Below are 21,416 nucleotides of genomic sequence, written 5' to 3' on the forward strand. Positions count from 1 at the left end.
TGCACCCAGCTTCCAGCTGAACGTCATTACTTTTCATCAGAAGTTACTTATTTTATTTATTTATTTATAAGCCCCAAACACAGCATGTACAGAAGGTACAACTGTGATGCACTTAAATTTATATTTTTTTTTAATTCTCTGCATCTTCATTTCTACTTTCCACGGATGATAACATCTAAGGGCAAAAAAACTCAAAAAAAAAACCCCAACTCGATAAGTGCTGTCTTTTCTTTCAGCTCAGCAGCGTCTACCCCATCCAAATCAGACACAGACAGCCACACAGCTGAATACGCAGAAAATCACTTCACGCTACGGAAATAAGCCACATGGAGAGGAACCTCACAGAAAAAATTGGGAAAAAAAGCAGGCGAGAGCCTTTCACAATTAGAAAACGCTGCTCCGTCCCACAGCAAATACCCGTTAACCCTTTCCGCAAAGCCGCGAGTAAAGAGAAAAATAAAATCCCGCGGTGGGAAGCAGTGAAAAGGCACGTGAAAGCCAACTAATAAATGGAACAAATGGAAACAGAGGGAGTTTAAACAACACCAGCCTTGACCGTGGGAGACCACGGGAGTTCGTCCGCAGCCACGGGTCCCGCTCACCTGAACGCGGCCGCCGGCCCCGCTCGCTTCAGGAGGGGCTGGCTGGGAACCGCCGGGAGAAAATCGCTTTTGAAGGCGCAGCTCAGGCGGCAGCCCCATCCCGGGAGCGGGGCAGAGCCCGGGGGAGCGCACCCGCGGTGGGTGCGCGGGGATGGCCAGGGATACTCAGGGATACCCAGGGATACCAGGGATGCGCGGGGATACTCAGGGATACTCAGGGATGCGCGGGGATGTCCAAAGATGCCCAGGGATGACCAGGGATACTCAGGGATGCGCGGGGATGTCCAAAGATGCCCAGGGATGACCAGGGATACTCAGGGATGCGCGGGGATGTCCAAAGATGCCCAGGGATGCCCGGGGATGCGCGGGGATGGCCAGGGATGCGCGGGGAGCCGGCCGTGCCCTTGGCGCTGCCGCTGCCGGCGCGTCCCGCATCTCCCGGGCGCCGCGCGGTCCCAGCCCCGCCGAGGAGCCGCGGCCGAGATCCGCCCGCCCGCGCTGCCCCCGCGCCGGGATGCCGCCGCCGGGATGTCGCTGCCGGGATGTCGCCGCCGGGATGTCGCTGCCGGGATGTCGCTGCCGGGATGTCGCTGCCGGGATGTGGCCGCGCTGTCGCGCCGGCGCCCAGGGCCGGCCCCGGGCAGCGCCGCGCTCTCTCCCCGTGCGCGCCCGGCTCGGAGCGCCGGAGCCGCCGGAGCCGCCCGGCCGCTGCCGGCACCTGCGGGCGGCGGCATCCCCGCTCCCTGCCTCCCTCCCTCGCTGCCTCGCTCACCTGCGCGGCTGCGGCGGCTCCGCGGGCCGCTGGCGGCGCGGCCGGGCCGGCCGGGCAGGCGCTGTGGGCCGGGGCGGCGGCTCCCGGCAGGAAATTTCCCTTTGGCCGCCGCCTCCTCCCGCTGCCGCGGCCGCTCCCGAGCCCGAGCCCGCTCCCGAGCCCGCGCTCAGCGCCCGCCCGCGGCGCCCGCGGCGCCGCCTGGCGGACACGGCCCGCGCTGCAGCGGGAGCGGCCCGGCCGGGGGACGCGGCCTTGGGGCTCTGTCGGCGACAGCGACAGCGACAGCGACAGCGACAGCGACAGCGACAGCGCTGCCGCCGCCACCGCCGCGCCCCGGCACGCCGCGGCTGTGCGGAGAGCGCCCGTTCCCTCCCGAGTTCCCCCCCCCGAAGCGCCCGGCTGCAGCGATGCCGCACCCGCCCGTGTCCCCATCCGTCCCGGGATGTCCCCAGGAGTGGCCCCCGGGCACGGGACGCCCCCCCAGGCTCCGTCCCCTCGCTGCCCACCCCGCCCGGGATGTGTCGCTGCCCGCGCTGCGAGGGACGGACACACCTGGGGCTGGCGGTCCCCGGTGTCCCCTCCGGGGGACAGCGAGGCGGGACGGGAGACCCGAAATAGCCGCGGCAGGTGCGAAAGTAGGGCAGGGAGGAGGGGATTTGCGGGAATCAGGAGCCAGCGCGGCTCAAGGCGCATCTTGGCTCCAGTCCCTGCTACACACCTCTCCCAGAGCCGGAGGAGCCTCCCAGCAGGAGAAATCCCTGCTCCAGGGATCTGAAAAGTCTTTCCCAACGATTCTCTGCATTACTTTCAGAGCCTCCCATTCCCATGCACACCGTGTTTAAGTTTTCCACAAGATGTCCCAGAACAAGAAGAGCATCCCAGGAGGAGAAATCCCTCCTCCAGGAGAGATGCTAAAAGTCTTTCCTAACCTTAATCAAACTCTGGAGTACTTTCAAACCCCTCAATGCCCATGCACACCGTGTTTAAGTTTCCCACAAGATGTCCCAGAGCAAGAAGAGCATCCCAGCAGGAGAAATCTCTCCTCTGGGAGAGATCCTAAAAGTCTTACCCAGCCTTAATGTTTCTATATTTTACATTCAACCTCCCCCATATCAATGCACACCACAGTTTAGTTTTCCACAAGATGTCCCAGAGCAAGAAGAGCATCCCAGCAGAAGAAATCCCTCCTCCAGGAGAGATCCTAGAAGTCTTTCCTAACCTTAATCTAACTCTGGATTATTTTCAATCCCCCAAATGCCCATGCACAATGTGTTTAGGTGCTCCAAAGGATGTCAAACAATTGGGGAGTGTAAAGAAAGACCCACCAGAAGAAAAAAAAAAAAAAATATCAGAACATCTGTGAATAGCTGTGTCTTCTGCAGGAAACTTCATCAGGGCCTAATTACGTCCCTTTGGCATCGTGTTGACAGGGAAACACGATTTAGTGGGAGGCTGAAATTCCGTGAGCAGACGTGGCAGTGCAAGCGGGCACAGCACCAGGGAGGAGCTGGATTTTAATGAACGTTTCTGCAGATAAATGAGTGCAAGTCAGCGATTTTCTCACTGGGAACCAACTGCAAGGAATTGGATATTAATTTAAATGAGTGCTTATAGCCAGGCGATAAAATAAATAGAATTATTATATGTATTGGACAAAACGACCACATTTTCTATTAATGCAGGAATTAAAGACACAATTTGGCTGTGTGGTCCCAAAATTAATGAGTCACAAGACAGAAATGGGAAGCCAAGTTGCACAATAAAATCTTTAATACATTATTTGGTGTGAAGGGGTTTGCTGGAGAGAAGGAGAACATCTAAATAAATCGTGCAATTGCGAAATAAAGCTGTAAAAAGAACATCCAGTCTTCCCCACTCACATCCATAACTGATGATTATATTGATAATTTAGCCTCGTTAGTCCCCAGCTCTGCGTCCTCCCAGTCTCATCCAGGATGCTCCAAGGCCAGGTTTATGCCACTTGTGTTTTCCAGGATACAGCAACGAGCTGGAGCCAACAGCCTGAGGCTGATTTTTTTGTTGGCTGCAGAAAAACAACCCAGGGTGGTCTGGTCTCTCTGATAGAGAGCTTCAGCCAGAAATCCAGATTTCAGGTCCAGGAGTGGGGATGTGAAGGATGAAATGTCTTGACACCCAATTTCAGATCTCACCAGACAAGGTCTGAAGGGAATTTCTGTGCTGACAAAGGGGAGAGGATGCCAAACAAAGCTGCTGTGGGATTTGTAGCCATTTAATAGAAGACAGAAGCTGCACCAAAAAAATAAATTTAAGAAAGTGGAAGGCTGAAATATAGCCTGTAAAAAAAAATGACAACAACGAGCAGCTGATCCCACATTTATCCCAATTCTGGGATAATCCAATATCCCACAGGGACTTTCCTTCCTCCACCTCCAGCCCAGGTGTCTTTTCCTCTCTTTCCATCACAAATCAAACCCCTCTCAGCAGTGGCAGCTCTTTGGCAGCCCTTTCACCTTTGCTTCCAATTTTCCAGAGATGCTGCAGGGCCTCCCACGGCTCCTGGCTGGCCCCAGCCCCTGCATCCCTTCCTTGGAAGGAACATTCTTCCAGCAGAATTGCTGGCAACTTCACCCAGAGCAGTTCCAGTGCTCTCTGGTACTCTCTGCCTCAAGCTCTGGGAGTAAATGATAGGAAAAATGCAATATTTGAACACCAACATTTTATTTTGGGTATTCCCACATTCTAACTTCGGTGGCAGTGCAGTAAATTGGTTTTCTTGCTGATGTAGTGGAAGAAAAATAAGATTTCTTATTATTTTCTACAAGGTAAGAAATTTCCCTTTATTCCTCAGAGCTTCAATCAAATCCTGCATGACTTCCACTATGCTAATGAAGCATTTGGATGATTTATGAATAAAACTTAAATATTTTTTTTTAAATTATATTGATATATTCCTATAAATAGTGACCTCAAAGATATCATCAAAGTTTTGAATTCCCTCCAAAAAATCAGAAAATCAGAGGCAGGACAGCAAAAAACTGACACAGACCCAGGATTTCTGTGGCTGCAAACACTTCTCAGCCTGAAAGTACAGGAAAAGCTCTTCAAAGTAGGAATAACTGGGCAAGCTCAAGAAAATAAATTATAGGGAAGAGGCAATGTTTGACCACCAACATTTTATTTGGGTGTTCCAACATGATGCCCTTGGTAGAGCGGGCTGGATCAGTCTTTTTGCTGATGTACTGGGATGAAAACTGTAAATTCCTGAAAAAAATCAGGAAATCAGAGGCGGAACAGCAAAAAGAACCAGAATTTCTGATGCTGCAAAAACATCTCAGCCTGAAAACACAAGGAAAACCCTTCAAAGTAGGAATAATTGGGCAAAAGCGTGAGGCTGTGTGATATTGCAGCAGAAGTTCATTTAATGACTTCAAAGGGGTGTTTGTTGAAGGTTTTCCCATTTCGAATCTGAAATTAGGAGTCTGTAGGAATTGATTGAAGTGTTCAAACCTACATCTCTTTAGAATTGTTACAGAAATTGCAATAAGGGAAAGCCTGCCCTGCCTGCTCTGCTCTCCATCTCCACCTCAAGGGGTTGTTTTAAACACTCCACACCTTGAAGCAGCTTCAAAGCCACGTTTTATTAAAATGAGAACATTGCAAAGGCTGTATTTGCCATTTCTTCAAGTGCCAGGAGTGGTTTTTGCCCCTCACCCTTCAATAAACTGCACTTGACCACTCAATTTCACTATTCAGTCATAAATTAAAACATTTTAACAGGAAAACACATCATTTTAGAGCTGTGGCATCTTTCAGGGTATGGAGAAAAGACACCCTGAGAGATCTTAAAGGCTTTAGTGGAGCTCTGTTGTTTGGGGAAATGCAGACACTGACTTTTGGAGTGAAAAAAAAAAAAAAAAGAATTATCTCTATAATTTCAAGATTTCATTCTAAAACTCTTCATTTTACCACAATGGCCTGCAAACATTGCCACCAAGGATTTTCCAGCTTGGGAAATGGGGAGAAACAAGACAAACAAGGAGTCAGATGCTCAGGGAGCTGCTGCTCTCCTTCCCCTGCCAGGATGGGTGTCCTGGGAGAAGCTGTGGAGATTTCCATGCCAGGATTTATTTCCCATCCAAACTTAACGCTGGATCATTTTTTTTACCCCAAATATCTTTGAGAAAAGGCAATTTCAGGGCTGTCCCTGCAGCTGCCATGTGAGCAAGGGGTGTTCCCACTTCCCAATATCCCAGCTAACCTGGAAATTTGGAGCCATTCCCTCCTTTCCTGGCACTTCAGGCCTTTTTCCAAAAATCCAGAGTGGGCACAACTCTCATCCATGGGATGCCCTGGCAGCAATAATCACTTTAAATCAGGATGTTGCACATTTGTGCTGATTCCAGTGTGGTGGCTTTGGGATCTTCCATTTATTATTTTAACTCCCACTTGGAAATACTCCAATTTTTTTTGCCTGTTTTTTTCCCAGCTCCTGCTGGGGCGAGAGGATTGAGCTCTGAGGGGCTGGTGACAACATTGCACCTGTGTGAGGGACAATATTCCAGCTGTGATCCCACTCCAACATCAGAGCTCAGACATCCACAACCATCATGATGGAGCTCTCAGCTGAGAAATTCTGGGCATTTTCTGGCAAGAAATCCAAGCAACATTTCAAACATGTTTGATTTGCCTTTCAAAAGTGCTGTGGGAAAAAAAAAAAAAAAAAAAAAAGAAAAAGGTCAGAGGGAAAGAAGAAATCAGAAGATGGAATTGTGCAAAGCCACCCCACGGGCAGGGATCCATAAAAATGGTGCTCACACCCTTCTCTTCCAAAGAATTCCAAAGTTTTCCAAGGAGCTGTTGCAATTATTTTGCAGATCAGTGCAGCTTCACATTTCTCAACCCCAGCTCCAGCAAAATCATGCTGCTTTATCCCTTTTCCCTCTTCCAGTCCAAAGGCACAAACAAATCCCTGTTTCCCTCTGAATGCTGGCTGCAAAGTGCCAGAGGAAAACACCTGGATTTTATTATTAATATTCTATAATTTGCTTTAATTCCAATTTATCCATCCAAGAAGAGGGAGAGACAACACATGGCTGGATCCCGCGTGGAGTCCATGGAGTGATCCTGCACATCCTGGAAGCTTTTGGAATCTTTGTGGAGCCAAAAGCAGCTGAGGGATGAAGCAGCTGAGCTCCTCTGCAGTCAGAGATGGAAAATGGAAATGGAGAAGGATGTCACAGAATCACAGAATAACGAGCTTGGAAGAGACCTCCAAGATCATCAAGTCCAACCCGTGCCCTGACACCTCACTAGACTTTAGCACCAAAAAAAGTCCAGTCTTTTTTTAAACACACCCAGAGATGGTGATTCCACCACCCCCCCGGGAAGACAATTCCAGTGCTTTATGATTCTCTCCGTGAAAATTTTTCTTCCTAACAACTCAGGGCTGCGTGGGACACGCGAGGATGCGCCACGAGGGTCAGGCCCACGGAAAATCCCAACCATCAGCAGCACCTCCTGCCAACCCTGCAGCCAGCAGTAGCTGGTTTGAAATGAAATATTCCAGCAGAACACGGCGCTTTGAAAGCACCAGCAGTGAAGCACTGAGGCTGCAGCACAACTGAGGATAATTTGCAGTGGCTTCACCTTGAATCTCCCTGGCTGCTGCTGAGAGCTTTGACCTGGGGGCCAAGCCTTGGATCCTGCCCTGCTGGCAGTTTAGAGTTTCTTCATCCTAATTCCAATAACATATTTAAAATTTTATTAGTAATTGCACCCAATTTGTTAAAAAAAAAAAAAAAAAAAAAAAAAGAAATAAGGCTTTTCAAACTTTCCTTCTTCTCCTTTAAATCTATTAAATCGCTTTTTAAAAAGACTCAATTTCCCCTAAATATTGAAAATAATATTTTTAATAAATTCTAATTTGTAATCTAATAAACAAATAAATCTAAAGACATAATAAATAATAATAATAAATAATAAGCTATAATATAATAAATATAATTTATTGTAATAATAATTTATTATAATAATATAATAAAATATAATTAATAAATAAAATAAATTTTAAAAGGAAATCAGTAAATAAATAAATAAATAAATAAATAATATTTAATCCATCCTAATATTTAATCTAATAAACTTCCTTTATATAATCTACAATTTTTCTAAAATAAAAACTAAAATATCCAAAGGATGTTCTCGGGAGAACCTGGCCTTGGGCACTGCCAGGGGCAGCCACAGCTGCTCTGGGCACCCTCACAGGGCAGAATTCTTCCCTAATTTCTGCTCCTTCTGGAACTGGGGGCAAAGCACCAGGTGATATTTTTTTTTCCCATGTAAGAATGTGTTTGGAACATTAAAGAATAGATGTGCATGGAAAGTTTGCATTTTAAAACTTTCCTCTTGTATTTTTTTGGCTTAAAGGAAAGCGATTTAAACAGAAGGGAAATACTCACATCAGCAAGATTTAAAAATGAGGGGTAATTTTATGTGGCAAAGGATTGCAGATCTCTCTGCTGCCCCCCAGCTCATAACAAATAATCTGATTTTTCTCTTTGGTTGCTGTGCAGGGCTGAGTCGGGGTCACTGAGGGCAGAGTTCAGAAAGTGCTGGTCAGGAAATATTTTCTCTGAGTCAGAAGAAACCAACCTCTTCTCCTTTCTCTCTCCAGATGAGGTGTGTCCTGTCAAGCTGCAGCTCCAGGCTTTATGATGTTTTTACAGGCAGCTGTGAGGAAAAAAGAAAAAAAAAAAAAAACAAAGACAAGGAATCATAGGCTAGGCAGAGAATGAACCTCAAGGTGACAAGCAAGAACAAAGCAAATTATGGTCTCATTTACAGAGCAGTTCCCTGAGCCACAGGAGAGTTTCAATGATTTGAGCCATAACAATTTGAGCTGAGTCACCAAAAACTGAATATTATTGAGTCAGATTGCAAGGAAGGAACTCCAGGCTATTCACCATGCTCTGAGTCTCTGCTATTCAGTATTTTTAAAGGGCTGCCTGCCCAATTCATCAGCACTGAAGGAGCTGAAAAATAATTCCCAGGAAGTTTTTACCAAGACAAATATCAGTTCTTAAATATTGATTTTTTTTTCAACCGCATTTCAGAGGGGCCATGTGGCACTGCTGATGGCAGGAGGGCAGGTTTTAGCTCAGTTTATTAGAAAATATCCTTGGATTATACAGTCTTGGACTATGTCCTTTGGAGAACAGAGCTGTTGGAGTAATGAACCTGGAGAGGTGGATCAGCCAAACAGAGCCTCCCCATATTTCTGTGGTTAAAGTTTAACTGGGTACTGGACAGAAAGTGAGGCAGGTTTCTTATTATTTTATACAGGGTAAGAAATTCCCCTTTGTTCCTCAGAGCTTCAATCAAATCCTGACTGATTTCCACAATGCTAGTGAAGCATTTCGATTATTTAGGAATAAAACTTCAATAATTTTTTAAATTTATGTTTATATATTCCTATAAATAATGACCTCAAAGATTTCATCAAAGTTTCCAAGCAGTTTGAAAAATAAAATAAAAATCATAAGACTATAGAAATAAAATCCATGGATTTCAAATCTAATTACTGCTGAAATGTTTGGGATCAAAAAAAAAAAATCAAAAAAACCAGAAAAATCTCGGTTCAATAACACTGGATTGAAAATTAAGTATTTTCCCAGGTATTTACTCATCTTGAGAAATTCTTGGCTATTTAAAATCCATAAAAAATTCAGGAATCTCTCCCTGTCATCACAGGACACAGCAGGGAAGCTTCAGGACAAGAACTCCACAGGCTGACTGAAGCAGATTATGCCCTAAAGGTTAATTCAAAAGCTCTGGATGATCCAGGGGCAGGCCTTCAGTATAAAGTGGGATAATTACATTATAATTAATAGAAATAAAAGCTAATGGAATCTCTGTTACTCTAGACTGACAATAAATTATTAATTTATGTTCCAGGTTTCAGGCCAAAAAAAATGGGGACTGAGTTTATCTCAAATTCTTGAAATTTGGCTCCAGTCTTTTCATTAAGCATTAAGTGAAGGTTTTGTCTGAAATTGTGTTCTCTGGTCACTGTTTAGCTCAGCTGGGGATCAAAAAAATGAATATATTCCCTTGGTTTCTAGTCCAGAATAGATTTTTTCCTGGATTTCTCCCTGTACATATTCACTACTTCCCAGAAATGAAGCCCTCCTCGAGATATTTGTTTCCTCCCTGACAAAAAGCAAAAGGGAAGGAGCTATTCTCTGAAAAAACATGGAATTTAATTAGGAATTAGAGGTATTTCCTAGAAAATAACCTATTGACAGTAGACAGAACCTCCTCACAGCACCAAAAGCCAAGAGCATCACCATGTTTTCTGAAATTTAAAGGATTAAGAGGTTTCCCAAAGGGATGGTTGGGTAGCTGCTTAGGCAATTTGAAGAGAGAAGGAACATCTTACAACTTTATCATAACACATTAGAGAGAGATTGGATAGAGATTGGCCGATCCCAGCCTGGCTGTCAGGATTTGAAGGGGAAGGAGCAAGGGAATCAGAGCTGTCCCAGGAGGAGCTGGGACCGTGCCAGCTCCAGGCTCTGGATGAATCCCGAGCTGGGATCTGGGAAGCGACGCTTTGGCGAGGACCATAAGTCATCCATGGACAATTCCAGCGGCCTTTGCCAGGCTGCTTTGGTTGTCACCATGGCAACACCTTCTCCCCAGGGCAAAGTTCAATCATTTTACATTTTTATTGCCACAGCTGTTTGCTTAAAGTTTACCAGAGCGACTTCGTGCTCGGACAGCGCCGAGGAGGAATCACCCTCATGGTACACGGGACTAAAGTGAACCAAATCCTCTGAAGTGGGAGGAAAAAATCCGGGGAAAGATGCCGTCCAGGAAGAAAACCTCCATGTTTGCCTCTTCCTTTTGTACCTGCGTGAGCTCCTTCGTGGTGATCTGCGTGGTGCTGGCGACGCCGCAGTGGGTGAGCAGCGAGGTTCGGTTCTCGCGCACCGGCTCCACCGTCACCGTCAGCCTCGCCTACGGCCTCTTCAGTGGCACCTGTGAGCAGTTCGTGGATGCAGGACTCCAGGTGTCCAAAACCTCCTTCCAAGGTGAGTGCTGCTACACCAGGAAGCGGGTCAGAGCATCCCACACTGGTTTGGGTTTGGAGGGAGCTTAAATCCCATCCATTCCCATCCCTGCCATGGCAGGGACACCTCCCACTGACCCAGGCTGCTCCAGCCTGGCCTTGGGCACTGCCAGGGATCCAGGGGCAGCCACAGCTGCTCTGGGCACCCTGTGCCAGTCCTTGCATCTAATTCAAATCCATATCCCATATTTCAAAATTACTGAAATTACTATAAGATGTATACATCCGTCAGCAGCACGAGTAAGAAGATCTCAGGTTTGGGTCAGATACTGGGAAGGAATTGGCCTGGCCTTGGACACTTCCAGGGATCCAGGAGCAGCCACAACCTCCCTTGGAAACCCATTCCAGGGCATCACAACCCTCACAGGAGAAATTCCTTCCCGGAATCCAACCCAAGCCCAAGATCTTCTTACTCGTATCGCTGATGGACGTATCCATCTTACAATATTTTGAGTGAGAACAAGAATTTAAGTGGGGGATTTAAGTGGTATAAAATAAGACCCCCAAAAAAGCACAGAAATTCAACAACAACAACTTACCACCTGTGATCGTGGCCTGCACCTTGGAACAAGGGAAAAAAACCACAAAATGGGAGCTTTCTGTCAAATTGACTTTGATTTTCGGAAGTTCAGTGAGGAACAGAAAAGCAACACTCATCACTCAATGAAGGGATTTACAAACCTAATTCACCTTCCAATTTCATGACGTTAATTTATTGTTTTGACTTTAAACATTTTGCTACCTGCTACTGAATTAACACTGTTTTGATAGAGAAAGGTTTGAAGGCTGCTGTAGGAAAAAGAACAAAACACACAAAACAGCACCCAAGGGTAGATAACCCTGAAAGCTGCTGCAAGGATCAAGGGTTTGCACTTATTTTATCTGCCTTGCTGCCTGATCAAGTTCAGAGCAATAATGCTGGTGACACGCGGGAAAGGGAGAAAAGCCACTCAAAAACAACAACAAAAAATTAAAGCTCGAAAAATATGAGCAGGTCAAGTAATTTTGAAACATGAGATATGGATTTAAATTAGATATAAAGACTGGCACGAGGTGCCCAGAGCAGCTGGGCTGTCCCTGGATCCCTGGCAGTGCCCAAGGTCAGGTTGGACACTGGGGCTTGGAGCAGCCTGGGACAGTGGGAGGTGTCCCTGCCATGGCAGAGGGGGAATGGGATGGGATTTAAGGTCCCTTTGAACCCAAACCAATCTGGGATTTTAAGATTCTTTAAGAAATAACTTCATCTTTTGGCAGGCTGTTGTGAGATGTCCCAGCACAGCAGATCTAAACATCCAGCCTAATAAATTAGGCTCTTCCCCAGCCTAATTTATTCCTGAAATTGCACCTGCAGAAACACCTGAATTCCCACGGTGGCAGAGCTGTGTTACACAAACCAGTGCCCATGTTTGACTGGATTCCATTTCATTCCTGTTCTCACGGAACCCTGAGCACAGGAGCATTCCCAGCAAGAGGTGGAGCATGGATTGATATTGTTATGTAACAAGTACAAAATCCCAAATCATTCCATCTTGTTTTAGTACAGTCACAGCAGAATAAGGAAAGTGATCTTTAGAACAGTCAATAATGATAAATAAATAAAATCATTTATATGTGGTTGTAGTTGGCTGAAGCCCCAAACCTGGAGCTGCGTGGGCAGCTCTGGCTGATTTAATTGGGCTCTGTGGGAAAGGTGGAATCCTGCCCTGGGGAGCTGATGGCAGAGGAGGATCCAGGCTGGCTGCAGTCCAGGCATTGTGCCCTGCCTTTGTCTAAAGCAGCTCCCACAGCCCAGTCCCAGGGCCTGGGTGTTGCCACCAGATCGATTTTAATTAGAATTTATGAACTCACAACACTCTGGTATCAGAGAAGGTTTTCAGTTCTCTGCATGGTCTGCATTGGTGGTGTTGAGTTTTCCCTCGCCAGATTTGGTGGTTTGTGTTTATCATTTATCAAATGCTGAGAGAACATTTACAAAAAGTGACCTCAACTCTCCCCATCAGTTATTTAGGGATGAACAAAATGAGTGAGCTTCCAGATTTGTGAGTTTCCTTCCACAGCTGCTGAAGGAAAGTGATGCTTTATCAATAATCTAAATTTGGCTTTTCCCACATCCCTCACTGGTTCTGTCGGGCAGATAATCCAGAATGAGAAGAACTGACTTGAAATTAATTCTTAGGCTCTAGAATAAGCACGGTTATCATGTTTTATATTATTTGCTAAGGAAATTCTTCCCTGGCAGGGTGCTGGGCTGGCACAGGGTGCCCAGAGCAGCTGTGGCTGCCCCTGGATCCCTGGCAGTGCCCAAGGCCAGGTTGGACACTGGGGCTGGGAGCACCTGGGACAGTGGGAGGTGTCCCTGACATGGCAGGGGTGGCACTGGGTGGGATTTAAAGTCCCTTCCCACCCAAACCAGTCTGTTCAATCATTCTATTCCATATATAATTGAAATAGGAAAAATACTTGCTAGAATTCCATACATTCTCACTTCATATTCAAATTCATTTATATTCCTGTACTCCTGAGGCAGGAGATGCATTTCCTTTGCTGATATTCTTAAATAAATGGATTTCCTGTGCTATGGAGGAACACAGTGCTGAGATTTCTCCATTCCAACATTTCAGACATCAACAAGAGGAGTTCTAAACATCCCTTAAAATCACAGCATGATTTAAAAGCAGCTGTGCCCTGCCTGGGGGCTCTGCTGTGCACCCCATGTACATTTCTCAAATGGCATTGTCATATTTGGGTGTGGGAAAAGAAGGACAATCCCTGAAGGGTAAATCAAAGTCAAGAACTTGGAATTATTTTCAGCAATAGCCCAGGCTGTCTTTTATCAGTGGCCATTCAAAAGCAGATCATCGGCAGCCTTTACAAAAAAACCAACTCATTTCTCTAGAAACCACAACATCCAAAGAAATTTCCAAGCATAAAGATGAAAGACAAAGAAATGTAATTTCTGGCAGTGCCCTGTGCATGGAGTGCCCAGCGAGGGTGGCTCTTTCCCAGCCTTAATAGAACAATAAATCATTGCAGCCACTCCTCAGGCTCTGGGGATGGCAGAATGCAAAAGTTATTTAATAACCAGACTCCTCAGAGCCTTCCTGAGCTGCTTGAATGATTTGTCTTCGAGAGGAACCAGCTAGGAGTAAAATGTCTGTCAGAGAAGGTTTGGGCACAGCTCTGACTGGTCCAAGTCAAACACATAGAGGTTGAGCCAGGCTCAGGAAGAACCACGCCCAGAGAGTCTGGAATGTCAGGATTTATCCAGCTGCTGGCAGCCAGCAAGGCCAACAACACCCAAGGAAGTATTTCCAAATTTACCACAGCACAGAGGAAGCATTGCACTTTCTAACTTTATAAAATACATGCAAAAAGCTTGGACATGGCTGGAATTCATTCGTGTTGTCATCCCTTTCCAGGGATCTCCTGAAAAGTGGGAAGCTCTGTTGAACTTTCCTCTGGATTTTTTGTTTGTTTGGACTTTTTTCAGTGATTAATTCCTGATGTGTCATGGGTGATTGTAGAGCTGTAAAAGCTGCTGGGAAGGCTGACGAAGCTCAGTGAAAGTCTGGGAAATCCTACCCAAACATGTAAGGATAAAGGATGAAAACTAAAAGAAGATACAGGAAATTAAGGAGAAATCTGACCAAACCCTGTTTTCATTCTAAAATTGTTTCACACAGATCCAGAGGTTATCCAGCTGCAGGTTACCACTCAAAATATTTGAGTTTCATCCCACTCAAATAGATCAGCTGCAGGAGATTCCTTCTGTTTGCACAGACTGCTTCATTTAGGGATTTAAAAAAAATCAGCTGCCATGAAAAGAGCATTTTCTTTCAAGCCCTCAGCCTTGTGCTGACACAGCTACAACAGCTGGAGGCTGCCAAAATGCCACCCCCTAAACTGCAGCTCAGTCAGACATAAACAAGATCAATTAGGGGGTGCAAGAGGTGTAGCCAGGCAGTTCTGGAGATGTTCTGAGAGATAAAATTAAGTGAGGCTGCCAGAGGGAAATTACATGAGCCTGTTCTGATTTGGCTCCAGACTTATTTCTTCTTCAAGAAATAGATCACAGGTGATGGCCAGGCTGCTTCAGCCCGAGTGCAGGGTGCAACCTGCTCATTTCCATTCCATTGAGTGATATCCCCTGGATGCCCTGCTTCCCTTTCCTTCCAGGAAAATTGCTTAAATTTACAACTGATTTCCATAACACATCCTTACCTGCCAGTGCCTCGAGCAGAAATTAACTTGGACTGCAGTATTAGATAAAATGTGAGAGGAATTCTCCTTTTCATTCCTTGCCAACAGCTCTTTTTATTATGTTTATTCCTCTTCATGGGGTTTTTACTCTTTTTCTTTTTTTCCTGCTGTGATTTCTCCCAGTTATGCACTACCTGAATGTTTTGCAATAATGGCTCTGTTCAAGAAGAGCACAGAAAGGGAATTTCCCTACAGAAGTCTGTTTCTCACAACACCTATTTGAACAGAGCTCCAACATGTTGTCAATGTATTTGTTACGACATAAAGCACATTATAGCTGCCTTTTGAATATTTAAATTGAGAGGAGGGAAGTCATTCACCTCAACAAAATACACTTTGAGGGTATTGCATTTGGGGTTGAGTCTCTTGTTACCAGCAACTTATCGAGGAACTGGATTTAGGCAAAAATTGGTGACAATTCTGAAGGGTTTGACCACAAGAGCCATGGAACTACAGCAAGGAATGATCTGGGAACAAGCTGGGAAAAAGGAGAGGGAGCAGGATCTGGGATCAGGGCCACGTGCTCACAAAGCTCAGCCCTGTGGGAAGCAAACCCTCCAAAACCCCATCCTGTCCTGGTGGAAAACAGCAGGAGCTGCTCCTTTATTTGAAAAGGAAGGAGCCAGTCCTGCCTGCACCAAGTTTTTCCTGCAGGGCACAGAGACAGATCCACTCAGGAGATGAGCTCAACCATCCTCATCTGCCCGTGGATGACCACACTGAGATTTATTTGTCCTGAAAATGCACCTGACCCATCCAGGCAGCAGCTTCAGTGGGCTTTGGGAAGGTTTTCCCTGTCAAATTCATTGCATGTGAGGGACTGCTGCTATTTTAAAAGGAAATACAACTGGAACAGTGTTTTAAATTGGAGCAGAGTTTTAAATAGGCATTTGTGGAGGTGACCAGACACTGGCAGAGGAACACCCAGATTTCTGATCCAGTTTAGGCAGAAAATTCCTCTCTGGCCTCGTCCAGAGGAAATTCTTACAGGAGCATTAAGGAACAGAAGTTCACTACCCAGCTAACTGCAGGATTAGCAGGCAAGAATTTATTTCAGCCCAGGTACCTTCACCCCATGTGGGATTTGGGTTCGTTGCTGTGTCCAAACCTCCTGCACTTTCTCCGTCCCCATCCCTTCACATCAGCCGAACCTCTGCTCATTAGCTTTTAATTACAGCCCTGGCAGGAAGTCACAAGGTTTTCCAAACCCACCAGACTGGGCAGGGCAGGTTATCACAGAATCGTGGAATATTAATGTTGGAAAAGCTCTCCAGGATAATTGAGTCCAGCCTTCAACCACGTCCCCAAGTGCCACAGCCACGCACCTGCAGAACATTTCCAGGGATGGTGACTCCCTGTTCCAATGCTTCACCACCCTTTTTCTTTCCCAAATCTCCAGTCTAACCCCCTCTGGCACAAGCTGGGCTGTCTCAGACAGAGGTCAGAGCAGATTAAGGGAATAAAAGTGTGTTAAATAATGAAGGGCTTTCAGGTACACTTTGGGACAAAGCCTCCCCAAGGGGCCACACCCAAAATGGTCACAAGTTTTTCATACTTTTATAAGTTTGGTCCATTTACATATCAGAGGTTAATCCTCCAATTACAGCTTCAGGCAATGAAGTAATTTACTCCAGTTTGCTCCCCTACAACTCACTTTTATTTATACTTTTTGGGCCCTGAGGCTGTAGGTGATGCCTTGAGAAGCTCCCTGGAGCAGAGGCTGGACAGAGTTAAAGAATAAAGCAGGGATTTATTAAAAGTCCTCGCAGGACACACCTTGGGCAGTGCAAGAGCCCAGCCAGGGCTACACTCAAGATGGAGCCCGGGTCAGGAGTTTTCACACTTTTATAAATTTTGTTCCATTTCCATATTGAGGTTCAGTGTCCAATCCCAGCTCCAGGTGCTGCAGTCCCACCCTCCCAGGTTGCTCTCCTCAATTCCCTGCTGTTTGCACTTTTTGGGGCTGAAGCTGCAGAGGTGTCCTTGGTTCTGGGGCTGGAAAAGGATTGTTCTGTGTGCCTGAGCTGTGAGGAGAACTTGCTGACACTTTACATGGAGTTATAAAACTTCATATAAACATATATCATTCATATAAACTATATAAACATATAAACTTTATATAAACTATATATAGTTTATATAAACTATATATAGTTTATATAGTCTTGCTACTGTAGTATATAGTAAATAGTAAATATAATCTTACTGCTATAAATATAGAGTATATGTGCTATATATAGACTACATATAGTATGTAACTATAACAAGTTCAGAGTTATATACTCATGCAGTACAGAATCTGGCAAATATCAAAGCTAAAACTTAAGGCATCATTTGGTGCCCTTGAGTTTCAGGCCCAGAGGAATTGTTTTCTCTGACCAAAACACGAAGATGTTAACCACACTTTCTGTGGAGTTTAGAGCTCTGCACTAAAGCACTGCAGGATCTGAAAAGCTGAAATCCCAAGGCATCAGCCTCTCCTGTGTCCCTGACCCCGCTGTGTTCCAGTGTCAGAGGTCCTGAGCAGCACCAGGAGCAGGAGCCTGAACGTGGCCACCATCGTGCTGCTGGTGCTGGCCCTGCTGAGCTCCCTGCTCAGCTCTGGCTTCACCTGCACCAACGCTGTCAGCAACCCCTACCAGACATTCCTGGGACCCGTCGGGGTCTACACCTGGAACTCCGTGTGTGGTGAGTGGCATATTTTATATATATATATATATATATCTTATGTAAATATTATATATTATATAGATATATCATTTATATATATAATATATTATAATAGAGATTATTGATCATATACTTTAATACATTATCATATTATATTTATAATAAAATATATTATATTATATTATATTATATTATATTATATTATATTATATTACACCATATCATATCATATCATATCATATCATATCACATCACATCATATCATATTATATTATATCATATCATATCATATCATATCACATCATATCATATTATATTATATTATGTATTATAGATAATATAGTAGTTATTGTATAATGATATAATATACATAATCTATCTATATATAATATATAGATATAATATATATTATATTATGTATAAGATAATATCTATATTATATTATACATAGTATATAATAATATATATAATATAATATAGATATATTATCTATAATATCTATATTATCTATAATATAGGAATATTATACAATCTATAATATAATATAGATTATATACTATATATAATCTAATATCTAATAGATATATATCTATATATCTAATATATGCATTATATATATTATAATATATATATTATGTACATTATATATATTATATAATATATATAATATATTATATATATAATATGATATATATATAATATATTATATATATATAGTATATTTGATGCATTGTATTAAATTATTATATAATATAAATTATATACAATGTATAACATATAACATATATATATATATTATAACTTTTATATATTAAAAATATATAATATTTCTCTATTATGACATTAAGGAACATAAAGCTGCAAGAAGAAACACCTGGAAACGCATTCTGCTCTCTGGGTTTTGTTTTTTAACTGTGCCTCCTGGCACATCTGAAAACCATCTTTTAAATGTGATTAAAATGCATTATATAGCAATAAAATAATATTCATATGATAGCATTTATAGGGAGGCAGCAGTTTGGAGGAGTGAGCCATGACAAAAATTATTTCCCTCTTTAAAAAATAAAAATTCACGGGTGAAAATAAGTTTAAACTTATTTAAGCACAAAAACTAAGGGTGGACATGCTGAGTCATGTCCAAGAGGCTGGAGCTGGAAACCCACATTCCTGCTGGGATTGAGCCTGGCTGCTCCCAGCCCTCCCTGTGCTGCTCTGGCCACGACTGCAGCTCTCACACTCAATTAGTCTCCAGAGGATTAGGTGTTCCTCTGATAACAGCTTTGCACTTGAATAAATTTCCTTTTAAGACATCTGATTACAGAGTACTTCAGCACAGGTATTTTGGCCTTCAAAAGCTCTTCAGGTCCAGGGAAAATGTGTTCCCAGCAGCATCACCCTGTCCTGGGGAGAAAACCAGACCTTGGTGGGAAGGGAACAGTGCAGATAATCTGAATTATTACCAGTACAGGCGGCGGAGTGAAAATCACCCATTTTTTAACACAGATGCTGAAACAGCTGTGAAACGCAGACAGAAAAGTGAACAAAGCTTAATTAGACAATCATTCACTTCTGAGACAAGCAGATCCTTGTCTCATCCCATGGGAAGGCTTTCCCTGAGCCCAGCACCTGAACCTGCAAGCTCTGTCTGAAATGAAAGGACCACGGGCTGGCCAAAATAAATACTGGGGAGAAAACAAATTCTTGTGTTGGCTGAGGGCTGTGGTTACTTTTAACAGCCCTGCAAGAGCTGTGACCTGGAAGGTCATTTTGCTGTGGGTGCATTTTTATGGGAAATCACACATTATTTAATGTGGGAGGTCATCCTGGAGGCTCCTAATTCTCCTGCCAGTGCTCTCTGGAATAAAAAGTGAAGCTGTTTCAGCCTGAGCTGGGCTAGGATGAGGTGCCTGGAGAGGAGGAATGGAGCTGTTCCACCAAAGTTCAGAGATCACAGATCTGTTGGCACGAGGAGAGCAGAGATGCAGCAGCAAATATTTAGATAAATGTCAAAGCAGCTGAACTTTTACATTTGGGAGGCTGTAGGAAATAAACCCAGATCTAATAAGACATCACATTTTGGCTGATCCCAGACTCATCCAATAATTCAAGTTGTAAAGAACAGGAGGTCTCCAGGTCTAAGCTCTTGGGCCACCCCTCAGCACAGACAAGGCTGCTCAGGGCTTTATCCAGCTGTGATATTTTATCCAGCTGTGATATTTTATCCAGCTGTGATATTTATCCAGCTGTGATATCTATCCAGCTGTTTTGATTTTATCCAACTGTGAGACTGCCCATCCATGAATTTGGGCTCATATCAAACAGATATTTACAAATCACCAAGGGGGCGAACACACAATACTCATCAGCATTACATTAAATGAAAAAAAAATTGAATTAAATGGCCTTATCTAAGAATAATCAGTAAGAATCTAATAATTTTAGATTATATCATTGCCTATATCAAAACACCTGTCAGACGCTATTGGGTGGGGCAAAAATTCTTTAAATGCCCCCATAGTTTACTAATTGCTAATATTAGGTAAATTGATTAAAACCCCTGGACTAGGGATTAATTAATTAATTAATCATAGGACAAGGATTAAAGCAGAATATATAATATAATATAATATAATATAATATAATATAATATAATATAATATAATATAATATAATATAATATAATATAATATAATTAATATAATATAATATAATATAATATAATATAATATAATATAATATAATATAAATGTTCTTCATCTAAAATTTGTATTTCTGTTTTCCAGGAGTCCTCATCCTCATAGCCATGATCCTTTTCCCTGTGAACGTGGAAGGAAACAGCCTCTCTGAAGAGCTGGCCCACAGCTGCTCCAGCTCCCTGCAGACACACCTTGGATCCAAACACAGCTATGGATATTCCTACTGGATCATGCTGCTCATCCTTTTCCTGAACATTGCTTCTCTCATCATCATCTATTTCTACGACCACGCCAGATATTCCAAGAAGAAAGAGCAGGAAAGACCCATAGAAAATGCACCCAAGGATGTTATTCTGTTTTAAGGACACCCTGGAAAAGTGAAGGAAGATGACTTTAGTGTAGACAGCAGTTTTCCATTTGCTCTGAATTGTGTGCACACTTCAATTCCCAGATTGTTTTGAGGACACAAAAACCTGTTTTGGTTCTAGCTGCCTTCTGGCCCGAGCGGGCCAACATTGCTTTAGTTGTGTGGGATTTGGGATCTCGAGGGACAGAACACACCAGGATCCCTTGGGATGAGGAGGAATGGTCACTGAGGTGCTGCTGCTCCGTTTTCTCCTTGCTCTGCTCGGGGATCTCCTGCAGGTCTGGAGGCTCCTGGGCATGGGAGCACTTGAGGCCAAAACCCACAGAACACAGAGGTGGAGTCCCCATCCCTGGGGGGATTTGAAGCCCTGTGGAGGTGGCACCTGGGGACACGGGGCACTGGTGGCCTGGGCAGTGCCGAGGAATGGCTGGACTCCATGGATTTTCCAACCTAAATGATTCAACAGTTCCATGAGAGCAGTGAAGCCCAGTACCTACAGGTTGTTAATGCACAGAAACAGCAGGAAAATCCTGCAGGAAAAGCACTGCCAAGAGCCAAGGGCAAAGCCACACCTCGGGCAGGTGAGCCCAGCCCCTCTCCACTGTCTCTGCCTGTACAAAGTCCCCCAGCTGGATTAGCAGTGATGATTTCTGGCCAGGGCCATCCCTTTGCCCAGTCTGAGGAGTATTTAATGTGCTCACAAAGACACACGGCTGCAGGACTGCCCAGGAGCGGGGAGCTCCCTTCTCATTGCTCCCAGGGAATGAGCAGTGGGACCTTGGGACAAATCCAAAGTGCAAAATCCTCCTCAGAGCACGTGTTCAGCACTTTGCCCCTTTGTCCCTCACCTCTGCTGCCAGGAGAGACTTTTTTTATTCCTTTAAAAAGAAAAAAAAAAAAAAACCTCCTTTTCCTTTTTTCCTTTCCAGTGTGATTT

At 44.2% G+C, this 21,416-nt stretch overlaps 3 protein-coding genes and 1 long non-coding RNA gene across 5 annotated transcripts in view; 2 read left to right on the forward strand and 2 right to left on the reverse strand.

The window, feature by feature from the left end:
- PTPRE (protein tyrosine phosphatase receptor type E) overlaps positions 1-1,431 on the reverse strand; it is a 95,058-nt gene extending 93,627 nt beyond the window's left edge. The window contains exon 1 of the mRNA XM_053983758.1: positions 1,375-1,431. The gene's annotated coding sequence lies outside the window, so the exon portion shown is untranslated. The remainder of the gene's footprint in view (positions 1-1,374) is intronic.
- Positions 983-3,400, forward strand: LOC128810823 (skin secretory protein xP2-like). Its single transcript, XM_053983970.1, has 2 exons — positions 983-2,009; positions 3,369-3,400. Exons 1-2 carry the CDS (start codon positions 983-985, stop codon positions 3,398-3,400), a joined length of 1,059 nt encoding a protein of 352 aa, XP_053839945.1.
- Positions 3,401-4,543: 1,143 nt separating this feature from the next.
- LOC128810686 (uncharacterized) lies at positions 4,544-11,917 on the reverse strand. 2 transcript variants are annotated; one of them, XR_008438106.1, is made up of 6 exons: positions 11,832-11,917; positions 10,267-10,395; positions 8,008-8,085; positions 5,896-6,055; positions 5,615-5,705; positions 4,544-4,617 (listed from the first exon to the last, which is right to left on the reverse strand). It is a non-coding gene; the product is annotated as an uncharacterized LOC128810686 (long non-coding RNA). The 2 variants fall into 2 exon arrangements; XR_008438105.1 differs by having other exon boundaries at positions 5,615-6,055.
- On the forward strand, positions 10,177-20,474 carry CLRN3 (clarin 3). Its single transcript, XM_053983762.1, has 3 exons — positions 10,177-10,448; positions 17,255-17,434; positions 20,200-20,474. Exons 1-3 carry the CDS (start codon positions 10,220-10,222, stop codon positions 20,472-20,474), a joined length of 684 nt encoding a protein of 227 aa, XP_053839737.1. The 5' UTR covers positions 10,177-10,219.
- Positions 20,475-21,416: the final 942 nt, after the last annotated feature.

The sequence above is a fragment of the Vidua macroura genome, chromosome 8 (assembly GCF_024509145.1).
Source record: "Vidua macroura isolate BioBank_ID:100142 chromosome 8, ASM2450914v1, whole genome shotgun sequence".
NCBI classification, from domain to species: domain Eukaryota; kingdom Metazoa; phylum Chordata; class Aves; order Passeriformes; family Viduidae; genus Vidua; species Vidua macroura.

Bases quoted from the DNA above. Each gene is read 5' to 3' on its own strand.
- LOC128810823 (XM_053983970.1), top strand. From the start codon at position 983: ATGCGCGGGGAGCCGGCCGTGCCCTTGGCGCTGCCGCTGCCGGCGCGT. The intron at 2,010-3,368 runs GTAGGGCAGGGA...TGTGTTTTCCAG, and splicing joins TAGCCGCGGCAGGTGCGAAA to GATACAGCAACGAGCTGGAG.
- CLRN3 (XM_053983762.1), top strand. From the start codon at position 10,220: ATGCCGTCCAGGAAGAAAACCTCCATGTTTGCCTCTTCCTTTTGTACC. The intron at 10,449-17,254 runs GTGAGTGCTGCT...GCTGTGTTCCAG, and splicing joins GTCCAAAACCTCCTTCCAAG to TGTCAGAGGTCCTGAGCAGC. The intron at 17,435-20,199 runs GTGAGTGGCATA...TCTGTTTTCCAG, and splicing joins CACCTGGAACTCCGTGTGTG to GAGTCCTCATCCTCATAGCC.